Raw genomic sequence first — 18,509 nt, forward strand, 5'->3', positions numbered from 1 at the left:
TTTGTCAAAACAGCTTCAATGATGAAATGAAACATTTGATGAATAAATAAATAAATATCCTCTGATTTCATGTGTTTATTTTGTTCCATCTTTAACCCTTAATGTTTCTGAGTAAATGTAATATGACAGCCTGAACACACATGAGCCGTCTTCTTTTATTTTTTCTTGATCACAAATCTACTTACAGTCTTTTTTGTGAAACAGTATTACATTGACGAGGAACACTTGATAACGTATTTGAAAAATAACAGTTCCTCACCACTGTTTTCTTTCACTTTCACTTTTCACTTTATGACACAAATATAAATATAGTAAATATCATATTGCCCCACATCAGCCCTTATGAGGTTATGCAAGTAAACACATTGGCCTTAACCTGCTGGATGGTAGGGAGGGGTGTGTGTCATCTCACAAAGCAGCGGATGCCAGGAGACAATCACATTGTTCTGACATCGTAAGTCAGAACACAACAAAGTGTAGCTGAGAGCGCATGGCTGCAACAATTTTCCTGGTGCCCCCAGGGCCCCAGGACCACTGGCCTGCACCTGGTGGCACTGTAACACAGAGGACAGTCAAATCAGTCTCTCAATAGGAAACCTTTCCAATTTTAGACCACCGAAATCCGTACTAGGTTAAGAGAGAGAGGTACCGCAAGAGGAAACCGGAGGTGGATTTAAACAACCGTTTATAAACTCCCATTGCCCTCTTGCCCCCTTGTGGCCCCCCCCCCCCCCCTACCCTTTCGCTCTACGCCAGCCACCAGCCTGGATTGACCGGATACGTGTTACGACTGCCGTGCGGAATGATAGATGGTGACTCACCAGCACATTCACTTCCCACTCAGCGTACATATTTCAGTGACACCACCACAATCTGACTAAACTGAAATGATTTTATAATTTGCATGTCCTCCTGAGAAATGTTCTGTTCTTTTTTTATTTTTGATATGGGACCATGCCAACATCCTGTCCATGGGGATGTGTTAGGTGATTCCGATTTCTCTCCCATCTCTTTGCCCTGTTCTCCCTGTCTCCTTGTGTTTTATGGAGTCCGTCCGTCTGTCTGAGGTTTTGTCTCAGCTGCTGCCGGGGATGGTGGGGGGTTATTTTGAGAGGTGGACAAAGAGGAACGGGATGGTTGGCATACCAACAGGGACACACACTGCCGTGTGCCCCCTCTACAGATGCATGCACACGCACACACATGCACACACACAGGAACATGCACTTGCACGCATACTTGCTGGATGACGGCGTTATTATTATTATTGTTATGACATGTTTCTGTTTATCTCACTCACTGCTTGATAAATGGACACAGTTAAGGGAAGGGATTGCCTGGACAGCGCTCCCTGTATAAAACCTGTCAATTCATATATCATGCAAGAAAATGTATTCCCAAATACAATATGAAAATGTGTAGCTACGTCCAATTCTATATTGGAAAAAGATAACTTTGTAGATGATTTTATATTTCTTTGAACAAAAAAATCCTTTCACAGCCATCCCTGTGAAGACACACGTTTAATGTCTCAGTTATAAACAACCTCGACCTATTTTCAGCTTATAGAGTTGATCAAATGTGCTAGCAATCGGCTGCGTACATACAGTATATTATAAGTGATCCCTTTCACATTTTCCCCATTGTTAATTTAAACATTTTGATTGCGGCTTTAAAGTTTTAAGTAAGTAAATGTAAACTTGACGCATAGCTATTTATATAAAACACTTGGTGTGTGTGATCGTTCCTCACTATGACGCTAACTAACCAAGTCATTGCAACACACTGGAATATCTTTTACTCATATCGAAATTGAAGAAAGGGGAAGAACTGAAGGTCAATGAAAACTTGAAAAATACAATTTTGTATCTGCACACATCCCTGTTTTCAAATTCATCTGATTTTGATTTTTGGAAGAGAAATACAGTACCAATCTCAAAGATCTCTGCTTTGTTCTTTTCGGCAGCACCTGTGTCGATAAGCGGTAACTGGAGGAGTTACTTGTTCTTGGATCTCACTTCCCAGAGATCCAAACTGCGTGCTTGTGATTTATGGCCAGGACATGTTGCCTCAGACTCCCAGCTCATAACACTGCAAATGCAGGAACTTTCATCAGTGGGCCGTGTTTCTTCATTCGACGATAGATAGTGACTTTACCGGACATTTATTCAAACAAAGGATTATTACTTAACGGAATGTGTCATTTGAAATTGAATGTAATATTTAACGCCTGGAACGATGAATTGATTGTGTTTTTGTTAGCTTAGAATGAGACGTTTGGATGGACAAAGAGAGCGGGTCCTCTTCTCAGAGTGCTGGTAAGGGGACGTGTGACCTGGAGAGGTGTTCAGTTGGATGCAACCTGCAACCTTACCACTAGATTTTTTGAGTGCCATTTTTTTTGTGCCACGTTTGATAAATAGCACTACGGGTAAGACGAAAATATGCATTTTTGATTTTGTGGTGAACTGTCCCTTTACTGCCCCTTAGAGTTTGCTTCAGACATGACATACACATATTTGACCTCTTTTTAACCTTATTCAGACATATGACCAGCATGTCCATTTGCAACTACCTTAACGCAGTGGCGGGCCGTGCATTTTATACCTGGGCCTTCACTGCTGAAATACCACCTTATAACCACATGATAGCGCCACAGCTAGGGTTATTATTCGTTTCTTGGGCTGTAACTATGACCTCTGTGACCTCTGAACCGGAACAAAAACAGCTGAGTCTCCGCAAGTGTTCTGGGAGGCTAGGCTAACTAGCTTAACGGAAAAACAACAGCAGTAACATGCATTCTGCTACACATTCAAGGGCCATTTAGATATTATTAGATGTAAAAAAACGAACCAGTTGATTTAACAAATGCTGATCACATCCTCTTTTCTATGTTGACAAAGAAATCCCAACTCACAAATCCGTTTCTCTTCCAATTTCAGCCATTGAGTGTTAAAAAACAAAGCTAGGTAAAAAAAAAACAGCCTCTGCTGTTAAGTTTCGTTTCACGATAGTCACGTGCTCACCCACTGACCAATCACAGCGCACAATGAATCTCACTGCAGCGCTGCTGCTGACATAGCTGTAGGCCTGCAGGCCACTCTGGCGGTCAAAGAATGTTAAACTAAAGATCTGATTGGTTTAAGACTATGACACTCAACAATATCGTCCCCATTCACTTAAACTGAACATGGAGGCACTGGTGAGTCTGCAGGCCTGGGGCCTCTCTTCTACCTAGAGACACAGAGGTGAAATCTGATTGGATAAAAGCTCTACTTAAAACAAGCTGCACTGGAAGCAGAGCAACTGAGGAGCACAGTAGCTGTGCAATGAGAAAATAAGATAATGGGAAAAATATTTTTATAAATTATGATACATGTAGTGTATTTAAGGTAAATAATAAAATAGCTATAACTTTGTGGTTCTGTTTAGGCCAGCAGAGAAGGCTTTGCAGGCCCTGACGGCCCACCACTACCTTAACGTGATGTCTGATAGGGGCTTTCATATATTCAGTCTCCTATCTCCGCTTTGGTCTTCACCAACCCCAAGTAAAATATCTGCCTTTTTAGCCCAAGTCAATTCTTTACTATTTTCACCAACTTCTTGCTCCCTTTGTCGGTCTGTGTTTGCTGCTGGTGCTTTATTAAAGCATGTATCTGCTGTGGCAGGAAATTCAAATAGTGTTGCTTTATGATAAACGCTCTGTGGAGCTGAGGGGAACTGCAGAGTACGGTGGGTTGTCACTGTGACAGACCCCCTGTAACATCTTTTGATCCATTAGTAATATTGAACATATTTATTGGTGCGGCTCTAAAAAAATACCTAAATGATATCATCAGGAACTATGCCAGACTAAAAAGTGTTAGATTTAGAGTCAGAATGATGCCCAAAATCAACTCTATCTCTTCTTGAACATTTTCGAAGTTTTGTAGGAGACGTTTTTTAATATATATTATAATGAAGAGGGTGTGATTTGGAAGGCACAAAATAAAGGCCTGAGCTTGCCTCATCTGCCGGACATCTGGTCCAACAATACCCTCCCTAAGTACAAATGTGTTTACCGTCACATCTTTCCACACTGGAACTATTCTGCTGTATTGCTGAGTCATTATCACATGATACTCATAGATGAGGATCTCAAACAGGATGTAGTAATATCAGCTCATTCAGACACATGTGATATTTCCATATAGTCACACTGTGGGATTCACACACAGGCTTTAATGAATGGGGGGGGGGGGGGGGTTAATCATCTATTGATGGAAGCGGATGGATGATCAGAGCAAAGTCACACCACTGTAAATAGAGGAGAAAGATAAACTAAGAAAGGGAGGTGGGAAGGAAGGAAGGAAGGAAGGAAGGATGCTACATCAGAAGCCAGTGTGAGGGGCTAAATCCAGACACACTTACTGTGGTCTCTTTTCATTTGGGCTGAGGCTACATCAGCAAAATGCTTTGAAGACTGTTATGCTCACAGGTGATGATCTTCGCAGGTTGTGAAGTATTGACAGATAGTGTGACTTGATGCAACTTGATGGTGATTTTTTGTTGTTGTGTTTCTATAAACCAAATTTCCCCTCTAGGTAGTGGGGCCAGGTAGTGACGAGGGGCCCCTGTGCACACTATTATGAAGGGCCCGGGGTTTCTTGCTACCGCTTTGAGGTTTGATAGGCGTCTGTTTTTCCTCTGCTTGCAGGTGGGCTCAGTCAGGCAGATTCTGACCCTAATCGCACATCGTATCATCTCGTCACATGAACGAATAGAGACTTGACATTGGACAACATCAGCGTACATTTTACCCAGCAATCATCATTGTATATCTGTATACGACAAAAGAAAACTATTTATTTATTTATAGTTTTTTGTACTTTATGTATAGTTTTTTTTATAGTTAGTGTAGAATAGGCATATCGTTTTGTTATAGATTGCTACTGACTACTCCATACCAAAATATGTAAAACATGATTGAGCTGGGTTTGCCTTTTTAAGGGTATACGTACAGTAAATAGCATAACTCCATTCTTCAAATGAGGGTTTCAGAGATTCCAATAAGCCAATTAGTCTCTTCTATAAATACATTATTTTAGAGACTGCTCTCTCTCTATGGGCCCCCACAGGCGATAACGATGGACTGTAACTGGATGTCACTGTTAGCGCTGTACAATTACAGTCTCTGAACAGACCAAACACTTTTGAAGAAACCACTAGGTGGCAGCAAAGCACCATCTCATTTCCCAGACTTTTTTATTCAGGCCCACTAACAGACTGCACTACAAGTATTTGCTCTGAAGAAATGTGAACATATTGTTTGTCACAATGTTTGTCTTTGGTTGTGTTTGGTTATCTTTGAGTCTGGACCCCACGTGTGTTATCATAACCTGACTAAGACATTATGTATGTTGAGCCATCTTGTAAAAAGCATATGACAGTATTCATTTTTACATTTTTGGCTGCTTACAACGAGACAGTTTTCATCACTTTCGGACGGCCCAAAAAACTCACAGAAAGATTACAGGAACCAAGGGAATGATTTCAGGGCACTGCAGAGCGAGTGCAACAAAATGTCACACAGTTATTTGGATGTTTTTGTACACGTAAGATGTTGAGAATGAATTAACTGTGTTTTCACTGCTTTTCTATAGTTTGTCTGTTGTGACGTCAATCCCATCATTGCCATGGGGATAGCTATAGGAATGCTTGTTACCCAATTCACATTGGGTTTTTTTGTCCTCTTAACCAATGCTGTCCATTCACTCATGAGTGCATAGCTCCCATGCTATCCCTCTTTTACCATGCGCTCTGTAAAACATGGGCACACATTCATAAAAAGGTTTGTTTCAGATTGTGAAAATGCTGATGACAGTGGTTGGACTGGCTGGATTCCTTTTCCCCTACAAGAAAACGCTCATTATTTACCCTTCAAACCAAACGACTTTGCCACTGCAAAATCCACCTCTTTTTCTTTATACAGTTATGTTTAGTTTGGGGGTCTAAAATAGACCTGTGTTTATTAATCATTGCTTATTATAGAAAAGTTTCAATCAAAAAGACACAATATGATGAAAACAGGTTTATTTGTCTTATTAAAAAAGTGGCATTGCTATGTGAAGAATGCGTACATAAGGGACAAAGCAGTATCATGTGCTGATTTTTCTGGACATTGTGTCACATTGTATGTTGTTAAAGTTAGGTTTCCAGGGGCGACGGGGCAGCCAGGTGGTATCCTGGACTGTTTGCGGGGAAGGATCCGGAACCAGGCTGTTTGCTCTGCAAGGCCTGTTGTCTTTCCATGGAAAACATTCCCACCGTGGGGGCAAGAGGAGCATGCTGAGGGAGCTGCAGTTTACCACAGGGCGGATACAGAGCATCCTGCATCCTGGATGCTCGCTGCTGCTAAACCTCAGCCATGGAGACCCAACATGGGATTAGAGCAGCCCTCAAGGCCCCCCGTGACCCACACCGCCTCCACTTCCCCCCTGTGTGTTTGGTACATTAACATTGAGATTAACTTGAAATGTGTATGATGTACAATGCATTACGCAAATTACGCTCGCAGCTAAACAATTTAACATTAACAAAAAGATTTTAGTTTTGACTATGACAGAGTTATTCATGAGTTTTCCCTTTTATAAAATGTTCTTGTTTATTTTAATGTTTTTCTATTTCATGGATTTTTCTTTCTTTTAAAAAGAAAGGTTGTCACATTGACTAAATCTGACCGAATATACTTCAAGTGATTGCTAAAAAATAAAACAAACTTCTTTAGACTCCTGCATATGTGCCATTGTAAAAGAATGGCTTGTCTGTCACACAGTGACCTATGACCTCAGGTGTCCATCTCTGGACCTTGGGTTTGCCGTCCTGTCCCGGCCGGACAATGACGGTGCTTCTGGATGCCACCGAAGGGTCTTCGTCGAAGAAGTTGAATGGCCGGAGGAAGAAGCCCACCGCGTTGCCGGGCGTTGCCGTGTTGGGGATGTCTTCTGAGTGAGGCACATGCAGGAAGCCCACCGTCACCCAGGCTACCAGGTCCTGCACACAGCAGAGCAAACATTACATTAGATTTTTTTTTTTTAGAATAGGACACATGTGGTTTTTATCCACTTAAAAGTGCAAACAGAAGAAAATGTCAGCAATGGTGAGTCACCATGATGGTGAGTGATCGGAACTAATGAACGGATTATTTTAGGACGAGTAAACTTAAACCAATGATGTAACTTCTCAGAAAAACACCCCCACCCCCGAAATGTAAACCACATTTCTAAGAGTCCGTTTGAAACATCACAAAGGACGCTGTCCATTAGTGAATTGTGACTTCTTGTACCAGTAAAAAAGAGACTGTTTAATGGTTACTAACCCCTCAGACTAACACTGTTACCGTAGTTGGTGATCATACTCAGCTTTCCATTGTGTTTGGAAAATTTTTTAGATTTCTATGATGTTATTAAAACAATTTGAAATGGAGTGTGTTGGATTTCTCAGTGGAACACCTTTTATTTTAAAGGTATAGTTCAATATTTTTGAAAAAGAAAAGTTTTTTTCTTGTTTTTTGTGAGGACAAAAATATTGATTTTAATCTAATCCAAAAAGTCCTGACTTTCATGTGCATTGCGGTCTCCACTTCTGTACCTGGTTGACTATGTCTTCTTTGTTGATGTAGTCCTCAAAAGACACGACTGGTTCCCAGGGGTCATTCTGGGTGAAAATGCTGCTGCTGGTGGCTTCACTATCTTTATGACGAGTCACAGCCAGAGGATACCTGCAGAGGGACAGTTCCCCAGTCAATCAGTCAATCAGTTTTATATAATAATGCTGACAGCTGACAGACAAAGCATTCATACAGAGTAACAACACCTTAGCCAGTCTGTCAATTATTTTCAGTTTCCGGCTTATTCTACTGTTTAACACAGTGACCTCACACTGGGTTCTCAGGATCATCAGAACATCGTCAGAACGTTCTTTTTGTACATTTTAAAGAAACAAAGTTTTGCTTCATAAAGAACGCTTTACGATAGCCCAACAGTGACAAAACATTATTAGGTGACAAAAGTTCAACGAAGATATTCAATAAAGCCTTAAACAAACTGTTTTCTCAACCTGTGTTGACTCCCAAACCATAAATCTACATTGACCTGATTTCTAACCAGACTCCCAATTCAGAGATTGACCTTTTCATCCCCACTCCCCCTCCATTGGGTCAATCATTACAAAGAGATCTATATGTGCTAACCATCCTCAAATGCACAGAACCTAAATTCTACTGTAGATTCCAATGTGGTCAAACATACCAAATATGACTGAACTTGAGAGAAATGTGTTTAAAATGATGGACATTAAATATAATATTGTACCCTACATAATGTTTTATTTATGTATGTTTTTTCTAGCAACATAAGGTGAAATATTTGATTACCTTGACCAACTGATGCCTTTCTCCTCTCTCCAGCCTCTTGGAAGGACACTGTGGGCATGTGAGTTAAACTGAATGCGGTATCCCCTCTGGTCTCCCCATTTGTTTTTCTCATTGGGGTTGTAAAAGTGCACATAGCGAGGGAACTTTTTGCCAAAAGAGAAAGTGGCAGATCGCTCTGTCTTGTGCTCTGTCCGGTGGAGTTTGGACTGGACGACGAAATCCTTCGGGCTCCACGGATTTGTGAAGTTGACATACTTCAGATCCAACGTCTCAAAGCTGTTCTCTCGACCTGAGTCACAGTGAAGGCAAAGATTTATCAGGAGAAGTTAGATGTCATGGTATAAGCAGTCTGTTGAGAGACTATACAGCACATTTGCTTTTGCATCAGAGGTCTTCCTTCATAAGTGAAGTGACTGACTTATGTATGGCATACAGTCCTGATCACAGATAGCACAATCACTGAAAAGCCACACAGGCTTGACAGGCTAGGCCATGACTGTCTCCTTTATCACAGGGTAAAGTCCAGCAAACTGTTTTATCTGGACTGGCACCAATAAAAGACTAAGTTTCTTTCACCTCATTTCACAGCCTTTAGGGTTTATGTATGTATTGGTGTAAAGGCAGTAAAGACCACAGTGGGAGGTATACTTAGTTGTAACCCGTTCATCCATCCATTTACAGAGCAACAACAACGGCAATATTAGCAGATTCTACAAAACGGCAGATTACGTTTCAAAAAATGATGTATGATTAGTGGCAACATTTACAAAGTTCTTACTTTCAACAATATGTGCGCATGGCAACTACGATATGGAAAAGGATTGTGGTTATATCACATCAATCATGGTTACGGTGTTAGGGTTGGGTAACTAAAACAATTGGATAGAGAATGTTGTTAAGGGTAATATTAAAAGTAAATGTTAATTGTAGGGCATGGCAGGATATGAACTCCGGTCTCCTTTGTAAGTCTGACACATATATATACATAGAATCATCCAATATGGCCGCAATTCATAGGATACTGGGCTGGGATTTCCACAGATCAATAAAGAATTACTGCTTTAAAACAGGTGTTGAAAACTAGGTAATTGTACCATAATACTCACCAGCAATATCCAGGTCCACTTTATAATGGATGAGGTGTGTGTGCAGGTTTCCCAGCACATAGTTGTACACCTTGGTACCATAGTGAAGTCCGTTAGGTGTAAAGAAAGTGGCATGGATGTATCCGGTAGCGCTGACCTTCACCTCCATCACCCCATTCTGGTAGAAGACGAAGTCCCAGATGTAATCATAGTTGTAAACCGTCGAGGTTGTCCGCAGCACCAGCACAGTGTTTTCCAGCCCCCCGTAGAAGTTGTATCCTCCTTTGAAGTTGGAGTTGAAATGCCTTCTCAAAGGCATAGCAGTGGTCATCTCAAAAATGCAGAGCCCATTTTTGTGGTGCACAGGTTTGTCCGTGTCAAAGTAGTGGTAAAGGTCCACAAAGGTGGCAATTTCTGGACAGTCGATTCCAGGCGCCAGCTCAAAGGATGAGCTTCCCATTGCCCAGCCAGCGTCGATGTACTTTGTTTGCATGGCAGCGGGAGTATCACCAGAATAGAAGGCAATAGCTTCTTGGATGCTGATCTCGTAGGCAATCCTCTCACCATTAAAACGGAGGTCAAAGACTTGAAGCCCAGCTGATGAGCGGACTCGGTAGGCGAAAGACCATCCAGCATATTCGACAAAGTTGCGGTCAACGTGATAGCGATGCCCCTGAGGCTCAACGAGCTTTGGCCCATGGATATTAGTGGGTGTACTGCTTTGACCCCGCGGGATGTAAGTGGAGTAGAGGTCATTATCATCATGATCGGGCAGTTTGACCTTCTCCACACCTCCTGATTCATACTTTTCTACCAGATCCTCAACACTGTCAAAGTACATGCTGTTGTACCAGACTTTCTCGACAGTCCACTTTTCTGGATCCAGGTCCCGGTGGTTGATTAGTACCTCAAATCCAACTGGGTGGATGAAAAAACCCTCCACAAACTTCTGCAACATGATCCAGCTTCTTCTCTCACCTGGACCCAGTCCACGGGGGGCTATGTCTGAGAATGTCAGGCAGCGGTCAGAGCAGTTAGTGAAAGAAAACCCTCCCGTGGTCTCAAATAGAAGCTTGTGAGCTTTGTTTGTGATCTTCTCGAGGATGTTATTTAAATGGCTATACTCTGCAATGGTACTAGGCCTTGACTCAAAGCGGATAGGCCTACCCCCCTTGAACGTCTTGACTTCATGGGAGTTTGGGGATGGCAGAGGACTGACAATGTACTCAGTGATGTTGGGATTGGTCTGGTTCCCCAACTGGATGATCACACGGGCTTGACGTGGGGGTTTGGACAGTCCCCGGTCCAAAACTCTCAGGGCTACATGCTTCTTCGGCAGCTGGAGTTCCATCAGGAGGATGCTGTTCTTCATCAGGGTCTTGCTACGAGCATCAGTGAGCTCCAGCTCCGGGATACCATGCAGGTAAGCCCGGACAGCTTTCATCTCGCGTACTGTGAGGTCGGCAAACATGGGGGCACCATGATGAGCCCAGTCTCTCGATCTGGAACCACTGCAACTAGCCAAGCAGACCAGCAGCAGTAGACAGAGAAGACTCATGGCTGTAATATAATGAGAAAAGATTGTCCAGCATTAATTAAAAGGTTATTTTGAATGAAGACATGCATCATTTTTCATCCTTGCAAAGGCACATTTTGTAATCAATCTTTTAGAATTAGGTAGTTTCAGAAAGAAGAACTCTCTTCTAATTAGTCACATTTTATTCTGTCTCTTTTCTACCCAAACTATTTTACAGCCTAAAGAATTTAAAGCTAGCTAGAGTCATCGCTCTCCTGCAGAATTCCAAGGAAACACTTGATCCCATCTTTCTTCTCTTCCCAGCTGGATAAACAATTCTTGCTCTATTTGCTTTTAGTATATCAGTCTTTCCTCTACTTCTCCATAGGAACACAAACAGTATGTATCAGCCTCTGCTGTAAGACAATCAGAGCAGAGAGGACAATGTTGACCATTGCCCTTCTCTCCGCTCTCTGTTTATCTTCCTGCTGTTCCAGTGTGTGCTGCACACTTACGAGATAAACTGCATTCAGTTCAGAAATTCCCATCAAGTTCTAAATGCAATTTGTCACATTCTGCAGAACTGATTTGATTTTATAACATGCATAAAAAAAGCATTTTTGTATTTGTAGTGCAGTGCCCGGGCCTGGGGCCCCTAACTAAAAGGGCCCCAAACAGCTATAGATTTATAATCATATTTAGATATGAAAAAATATTGTTTATGTTACTATTCTAACTTATTCTACCCGGAAATAACTTACAAAAGGCCCCCAAAGCACTTTAAAATATGCAACTGAACTGTATACTAGTAACTAGTATACAGTAGTCGTCGGAGGAGGAAAACATTGACTATGTTTACATGCACACTAATATTCCACTATTATTTCGAATACGACAATATTCCATATTTGATATGGCTCATGTAAACATCATATTCCGTTTGGATATTCTGAATAAGACCTTATTCTGAATGCATGAAACGGAATATTTATTGCATATAAACGTAGTCACTGCAGTACTACATTTACCTGACAGAGAAATATTATTGCATCACATTCAAATTGAAAGCTCCACCGTAACCAGATTTAAGTATATTTAAGTACATTGTGCTGATGGTACCGCTCCTTTACTTTGGTATACATTTGAATGCAGAAGTTTTACTGCACGGTATTAATAGTTTTACTTTTCTTTATAAAAAGCATTTTGAGGCCTAGTTCTACCACTGCCAATACCAACATTCCCAGAGAACAATGCAATATGGAAATAAAGCCCAATGAAAGCTTTCTTTAAAGCAAATAACTGCATTTTACTCCTAAGAATGGATAAAGACAATCGTTACTGTGGGTAACCGGAAAATAAAACATTTTTAGGCATGCAATAATAACTGTAACTTATAACCATATTGCATGATTACACTGGGTCTCCAACTAATAAATAATATATCCCTCCCAGAAATGCTCACAAGTCATTTTTTGCAAGTCCAAGTAGTCTTCAAAGGGTTAGATCCCTTGCTTTATATTTAGATGGTGTGATACATGATCTACTAACTTTAGAGTCGTCCCATGCTTCCTTGAGAAACACTTGCACTTCTAAATCAGGAAAAAAAGAAAAAGACCACCAACGTACTGTACCTGTATTTGTCCCCCTGCTTCAAGCAATTTGTAAAACAACGTTGATCAGTCCAGTAAGCCTGCTTCAGCAATCAAAGAAAACTTCCTCACGGAAGGCTTATATTTAACGGCTTATATTTAACCACCTACTTTGCAGCGACGGAAGCTGATTGGTCAACAGTGGGTTGTAAACATGATGAAATAACAGGAACATAAGCCCAGCCAGGGTTATTTGTATAGCACCTTTTAACAGTGAGGCAATTCAAAGTGCTTTACACAAGACATAAAAGCCATGAGGAAAAGTAACACAAGGTGATAAAGAAAAGATGTATAAGTATGATTTAAAAAAAGCAAAGTAAAACAGAAGATAACATTAAATAGAAGGAGAGGAAGACAGAAAATTTATTTTTGTAATACTTCCCCTTAAAACCCAGTCCTCACACTCAAAAAGCCCCGTGCTTGCACTTGGATTTCTCAAACTGAATTAGCTGAAATGCTGATGTTAGCATTAACACAAAGCACCACTGTGCCTCTTTCAAAGCTGGAGACTCTAAATCTTGTTTATTGTCGTCTGAATGTATGAGTAATAGTTACCTGCTCCTCCAATCTGCCTCTCTTTCTCCATCCACACTCCTCTCAGTGCTGCCAGATGGGAAATGTTAAACTATCATACCAAAGGCTCAAATGATTGCATTTCATAATTATTAGAACCAATGGGCGTAAATGTGTGATTTGACAAAATGTGTATATAAATTACCTTTGGACACGCCTACAAATCTATACCCACATAGCAAGCTAACGTAGCGATGATGTGTTGGGTGCGTATCCATAAGTTCATCAGTCTGCCAGTTTGTGTCATAGCCACTATTACTAGAAGAAATGTTGGCTGAAGACTAAAGGCGACCGTGTTTTTGCCATCAGGACCCCTCGGCTTTGGGACGACCTGCCTGAGGAGCTGAGGCTCTCAGAATCAATGATCTCTTTTAAATCGCTTCTTAAAACACATTTTTACAGACTGGCTTTCATGTGATGTCGTCACTTTACTGCTTTATTTGTTTGCTTTATTATTTTATTTTATTTGAATGAATTCACGTTATTTACTTTATTTCTTAGTTTGTCGCATTGATTGGTTTTATGGTTCCTTCTATTGTACCTGTTTTATCTTACCTTTCCTTGTTTTCTGGCTTTGTTGGGCCTCACTGTTGAGCTTTCTGTTGATTTATTGCCTTGCGTTTGTTGCTTTGTCTATCAAAGCAGTTTGTAAACTCTGTTTTTAAAAGTGCTATGAAAAACAGTCAAGGCTAAGTATAGTTTAATAGATAACGCTCTAAACATCATAGCCCACGCTGAGCATCATTGGCATGGGCTATGATGTTTGATGTTTCATAAATTACAATTCGACAGTGCAGACCAAAACCAGTTACAAATTGTAAGCTTTACAAAATGGTCAACGTATCATACAGTATGGAACCTTTTGGTTATTAATGAACGTACAGAGAACAAAATGATGGTACAAAGAGGATAATTATCCAACATCTGGCTACGCTGCCTCTCACCCTTCTTCCCACGAGTGATGACGAAGCAGTGAACCAGCGAAGTGACACGGCTCATTGCTATCTCTATCAAGACACGTAACGTATCCAAGGCTGCGATGAAGAGTTTGCCGGGAAGCCAATTACGACACGCTGTTTTGCTTTTACCGTTAAAGCCAGCCCTTGTGACACCAGTAGCTTAAGGTATACTGTGGTGACAGCTGTGTTTGAGTCTCCCCGCTGCAGGGTCAGGAGGTCAGACTTGGGATATTGGTGAGTCTAAAAGCCTTCAGTCCCCCATGTCTGTTGACACGCTTCATTGAATAAATGCCCCCATCATCCTTGCTGAAACGCCTCTCTTTACAGGATTAGGCTCTGACAAATATCTCTTTATTCTGTGGCCGAGGCTGCACGGCCCCCGCCATCGCCTGTAATGTTCGACGGGGGCGAGGTCAGTGGACGTGTCCGTCAGAGGTCGGGTGGCCAATGCCTGCCCTCCCAGCTGTGACCTTGCCACTCACAACCAATGGCAGCAGGTTCAGATGCCACTGTCCATCCCACAAGTCACCCCCCACATTTAAAAGCCTGCATCTGGGGCTCCGCTCCCCCCATAAGGCAAACTATCACTGAGGAGTGTATGAAATACTGTTGGACAGAACCGCACAGAAAAATGACAGAAAGCAAGGACGTATAAACTTTTGATGGCAAATATTTCCCAAAAACTCTTCAAAAGTAAGTAAAGTACACCGTTTGCTATTTGTAGCTGGACGATGGGGGTTGTAAAAATGTCTTCAATTTTCAGATGGATCGGTATGATCCCTCACAATGACACACATTAAACTCAATCTTCACATTGATGGTTGATGTCCACTCATTGGGATGTCGGCCTGTCTATCTGAATTGTATCTTTAAATGTCAGGAAGAATTTCTTCAGCTGCTTACTAAGTTTTAAATTTGTTTTGTATTTGTTTTTAATTAAAAAGTCTGATTATAGAAAAGCAAAACTTGCACACAAACCTTTTTTTGCAGGAACTTTAGGCACAAACATTCAGCAGAGGACCATGGGGACCCTACTACTGACTCTGCTTGGACTGCAGACAGTGATGGGAATGGGGTGAGCATGATTCAGACCAGTCAAAGCTGGATTAAGATGATTTTGTAGACAGTGTCATAGGGTATAGAGACTAAGTTATGAACAAGATTCACCTGTCTGAGTGCATACTGTACAAATCACAGTGTAAACCACTGAAACCATGAGTAAAGTCATATTTAAAAGAACGCTTGTCAAAGAGCCCTGACCCTCTGACCTACTCACTTTCATTAGAAATACTTGTTACAGTAGATATTTAAGTTCAAAACTCACAGAATCGATATTGAAGGTAACGTTGTCAAGGTTCTAATAGTGCTCGTTGGTCAGTGCTCTTTTGTATGAATTCAAGTAAATGGATGAGTGAGTCTTCATTGACTGGTGTGCATGCAGAGTAATAAGCCATTTGCAGCAAATGAGACAATATTTTAGAGCTAACATGATTTTAATTAGTATTATTCTATCAAAAACACATTATAGAAAAGAGGAATTGGATGTATAAGCTTCCACTTGAATGTCTTACTGTGTATCAGTGCAGAACGTATATGTAGCATGCCATGACATGACATAAGAACACGGTTATCTTAATACTAATGCCAATATCTGTTTTTTGATAAAGGAACCTAATTACAGCCCCTTTTTTAATAAACTGATTCAAATGTTTTATTTTGTTTCTAATTTATTTACTATTGAACCATAAATCAACACATTGCATATTAGCTTTGTCTGCTGCTGTCTTGTGTTTTTATAATGAGGATCTTTACGCTACTAGAGAGCAGAATCCTTCTTGACCCCAGATTTCAGGATCTTGAACTAAACATCATGCCAGTACCTTTAGTCCCAACTTAGAGGGGACATTAAGATCTGTGTGTCGTGCTCCAGACACTGGTGTGAACACACGGCGGAGGAGAGAGTGGAGCGAGTCCTGTCCCCGCGCCTGCAGCTGGAAGTGAGCTGCTCTGAGGTGTATCAGTACAACGCCCAGGCCTGGAGGCTCGACGTGGACAGGATGCGCGCCAAGCACGGGGGCGACGACGGCATCGCACTGTACTACAAACGGCAGGGTCCGAAGGCCTCCTGTTTCTTGTACAAGTAAGTGAAAAGTTGAGTGGCTGTCAGCCCGCTGGCTGTCTTCGTCTCTAAGTGTTTGAAAAGTAAACCGCATATCACTCAGGGTGTTCTCAGCTAAAAGGCTTTTTTCTTAAGATCAAAGGCATTGTGGCAGTATTGCTGGTGTTGACCACATGAAAATAAAAATCTTTAAAGATTTGCAAAGAGTCGCTCCAACAGTGACTCCTGTTGGTTGGTAAGGTGGTGGTGGTGCGTATGATTGAGGGGGAATAGAAGGAACATATGTCAATGTTACACCCTCATGGTTAAAAAAAGAATCCAGTGCAGGAGCTGTTGCCTTTATAAAAGTGAGACATTCCTCAAAACGATGCCTAATGTGACTTGTTTTCTTTATGTTGTACTTTTGAAAGTACAACCGTATCCAATTAACTTGCTTTAAAGCAAAGGTCTCCATTGAGAGCTCGTTTGACAAAAGGAAAGTTGCTTCGAGCTACTCATAGCACCAAGTGGTACATCGCTAATAACGGACATCGTTTCTGTCTTACTTTTATGGTCCTTCAATAACGTTTCAGCCACCGCAATCATCGCCTCTATTACAACCACACCATAGGATGAGTGCCCACTAAACAAAGCCTCTGTTGCAGCGTTGGCCTTCTCCGTCAGTTTGGTGAACAGAGAGCGTTTTCTTTTGAAACGTTTTTTCAGCTCCTTTACCGTCTCTGTTCCTAGTCTGCTGCCAGTCCCATGTAAAGCTGCTGTGGACTTTTGGGGAAGCGCTTAACGTTACATCTTTTACCGACTGACTCGCTGCACCGCAAATGAGACTCACACATTTGTCACTCACATTCATGAAAAGAAAAACTCACCCATTCCTCATGAAAATAGTATATTTTATATTTTGTATTTTTTACTGGCCTACCTTTTTTCTGCGGTCATAATCTGCTAACATTGCGTAATGTTACAAAGTCACTCATGTAAGCAAACTTGAAAAAAGGAGCGTAACTCCTTAAAATAACAGCTTATTGTATCAGAGGGGGAGAGATGTCTGTGACTTTGCTTTAAATAGAAATGTTAACAGGTTTACAAAGTTGACATTTGTTACTGAATGTATGTACATATTCGCTGAACTTTTAGCGAGCCACTTAGAAACAGGAACTTGTAGACCCTTTGCTTTGAAGGGTAACATGTTGTACGTATGGGGTACTGGCCCATAGTCAAGCTCTTTGTGCTACAACAGGTGGCACTCCCTTCGCTCACAGGGACGCAGTATTGTGTATATATTGACGTTTCCAACCTGATGTGTCTGTCGATCTCCAGACCCCCAGAGATGGAGAACCAGATGGTGAACAAGACAGTGAGGGCATGCTGTGAGGGCTGGGGCGGACCACGCTGCTCTGAGGGTGAGGACAAGAAAGCGGCAAATCAGTTCCATGTACACTATGCATGTCCTACATGTGAAATGAAACAATGTGCATCATGATCACCACAGTAAAGAAATGTGGTGATAAGTCGGAAATATATTGAAAAGGTGTGCAGCCTAGCTGCGTAAACCGATGCCCCCTCCCAGTGTGAGTGAGGCACTGGAAGACGGCTTGTTCGGTGACCTCTGACCTAGGTAACGAATGCACACCCCAAAATCTACACGCACGACCGTCTCAGCCTGCTCAGAGGGGCAAGATCCAGGATAAGTTAATAACACTGCCACCGCCGTATCACTTCTTTCAGGCTAAGAAGTCAGCCTCCCCAACAGCCGGATATCAACGGATTTATGTGTGTGTGTGCAACAGGTGTAAGAGGACTGGAAGTACCCCAGGATGGACCCGCTCTAAAGGGCCACCACTGGAGGAGGAACCCCGTGTGGGTGGGAACCTCGCTCGGTAATGAAGAGCAGCTTCAGGACCCCTGATTTAGATGCCAATCTGAGCCCTATTGCTTTACTAAAAACCACAACAACTAATGTCTGAGCATTATAATCACAATGCGCCATCATGCAAAATAAACAAGCACAATCTGAGCCAACCAAGTTAGTAAATCACATAATACCGAACAACATCATTTTAACCTTAGCTCGTAGCAGGAATGCCATTCAAATGTATGTCCTATTATCTACCTATCCCAGGGGAAGAGCTCTCTTACCTTCAGGAGACTACGAGGGCCCCCTCAGGGACGAGCCACACTGGACTTTGGTTGGAACG

At 41.7% G+C, this 18,509-nt stretch overlaps 2 protein-coding genes across 2 annotated transcripts in view; one reads left to right on the forward strand and one right to left on the reverse strand.

The window, feature by feature from the left end:
* Positions 1-6,061: 6,061 nt before the first annotated feature.
* aoc1 (amine oxidase copper containing 1) lies at positions 6,062-12,748 on the reverse strand. The gene is made up of 5 exons (XM_079181814.1): positions 12,646-12,748; positions 9,520-11,058; positions 8,414-8,702; positions 7,630-7,759; positions 6,062-7,032 (listed from the first exon to the last, which is right to left on the reverse strand). Exons 2-5 carry the CDS (start codon positions 11,054-11,056, stop codon positions 6,763-6,765), a joined length of 2,226 nt encoding a protein of 741 aa, XP_079037940.1. The 5' UTR covers positions 11,057-11,058; positions 12,646-12,748; the 3' UTR covers positions 6,062-6,762.
* A 2,469-nt stretch (positions 12,749-15,217) lies between these two features.
* Positions 15,218-18,509, forward strand: part of sspo (SCO-spondin) — a gene marked incomplete at both ends in the record, with an annotated part of 79,563 nt that continues 76,271 nt past the window's right edge. Inside the window, 3 exons of the mRNA XM_079181120.1 lie at positions 15,218-15,270; positions 16,126-16,335; positions 17,632-17,714. Coding sequence (XP_079037246.1) covers positions 15,218-15,270; positions 16,126-16,335; positions 17,632-17,714 — 346 coding nt within the window. The remainder of the gene's footprint in view (positions 15,271-16,125; positions 16,336-17,631; positions 17,715-18,509) is intronic.

This window comes from Pholis gunnellus (genome assembly GCF_910591455.1).
Source record: "Pholis gunnellus genome assembly, chromosome: 20".
In the NCBI taxonomy this organism is placed as follows: domain Eukaryota; kingdom Metazoa; phylum Chordata; class Actinopteri; order Perciformes; family Pholidae; genus Pholis; species Pholis gunnellus.

What these genes read in the sequence shown, in the direction of transcription:
- aoc1 (XM_079181814.1), bottom strand. Translation starts at nt 11,056, where the DNA reads ATGAGTCTTCTCTGTCTACTGCTGCTGGTCTGCTTGGCTAGTTGCAGT. An exon ending in AGTGGACCTGGATATTGCTG is followed by an intron (nt 8,703 to 9,519) that starts GTGAGTATTATG and finishes ACTGTGACTCAG; the next exon opens with GTCGAGAGAACAGCTTTGAG. An exon ending in AAGAAGACATAGTCAACCAG is followed by an intron (nt 7,033 to 7,629) that starts GTACAGAAGTGG and finishes TGCTGTGTGCAG; the next exon opens with GACCTGGTAGCCTGGGTGAC.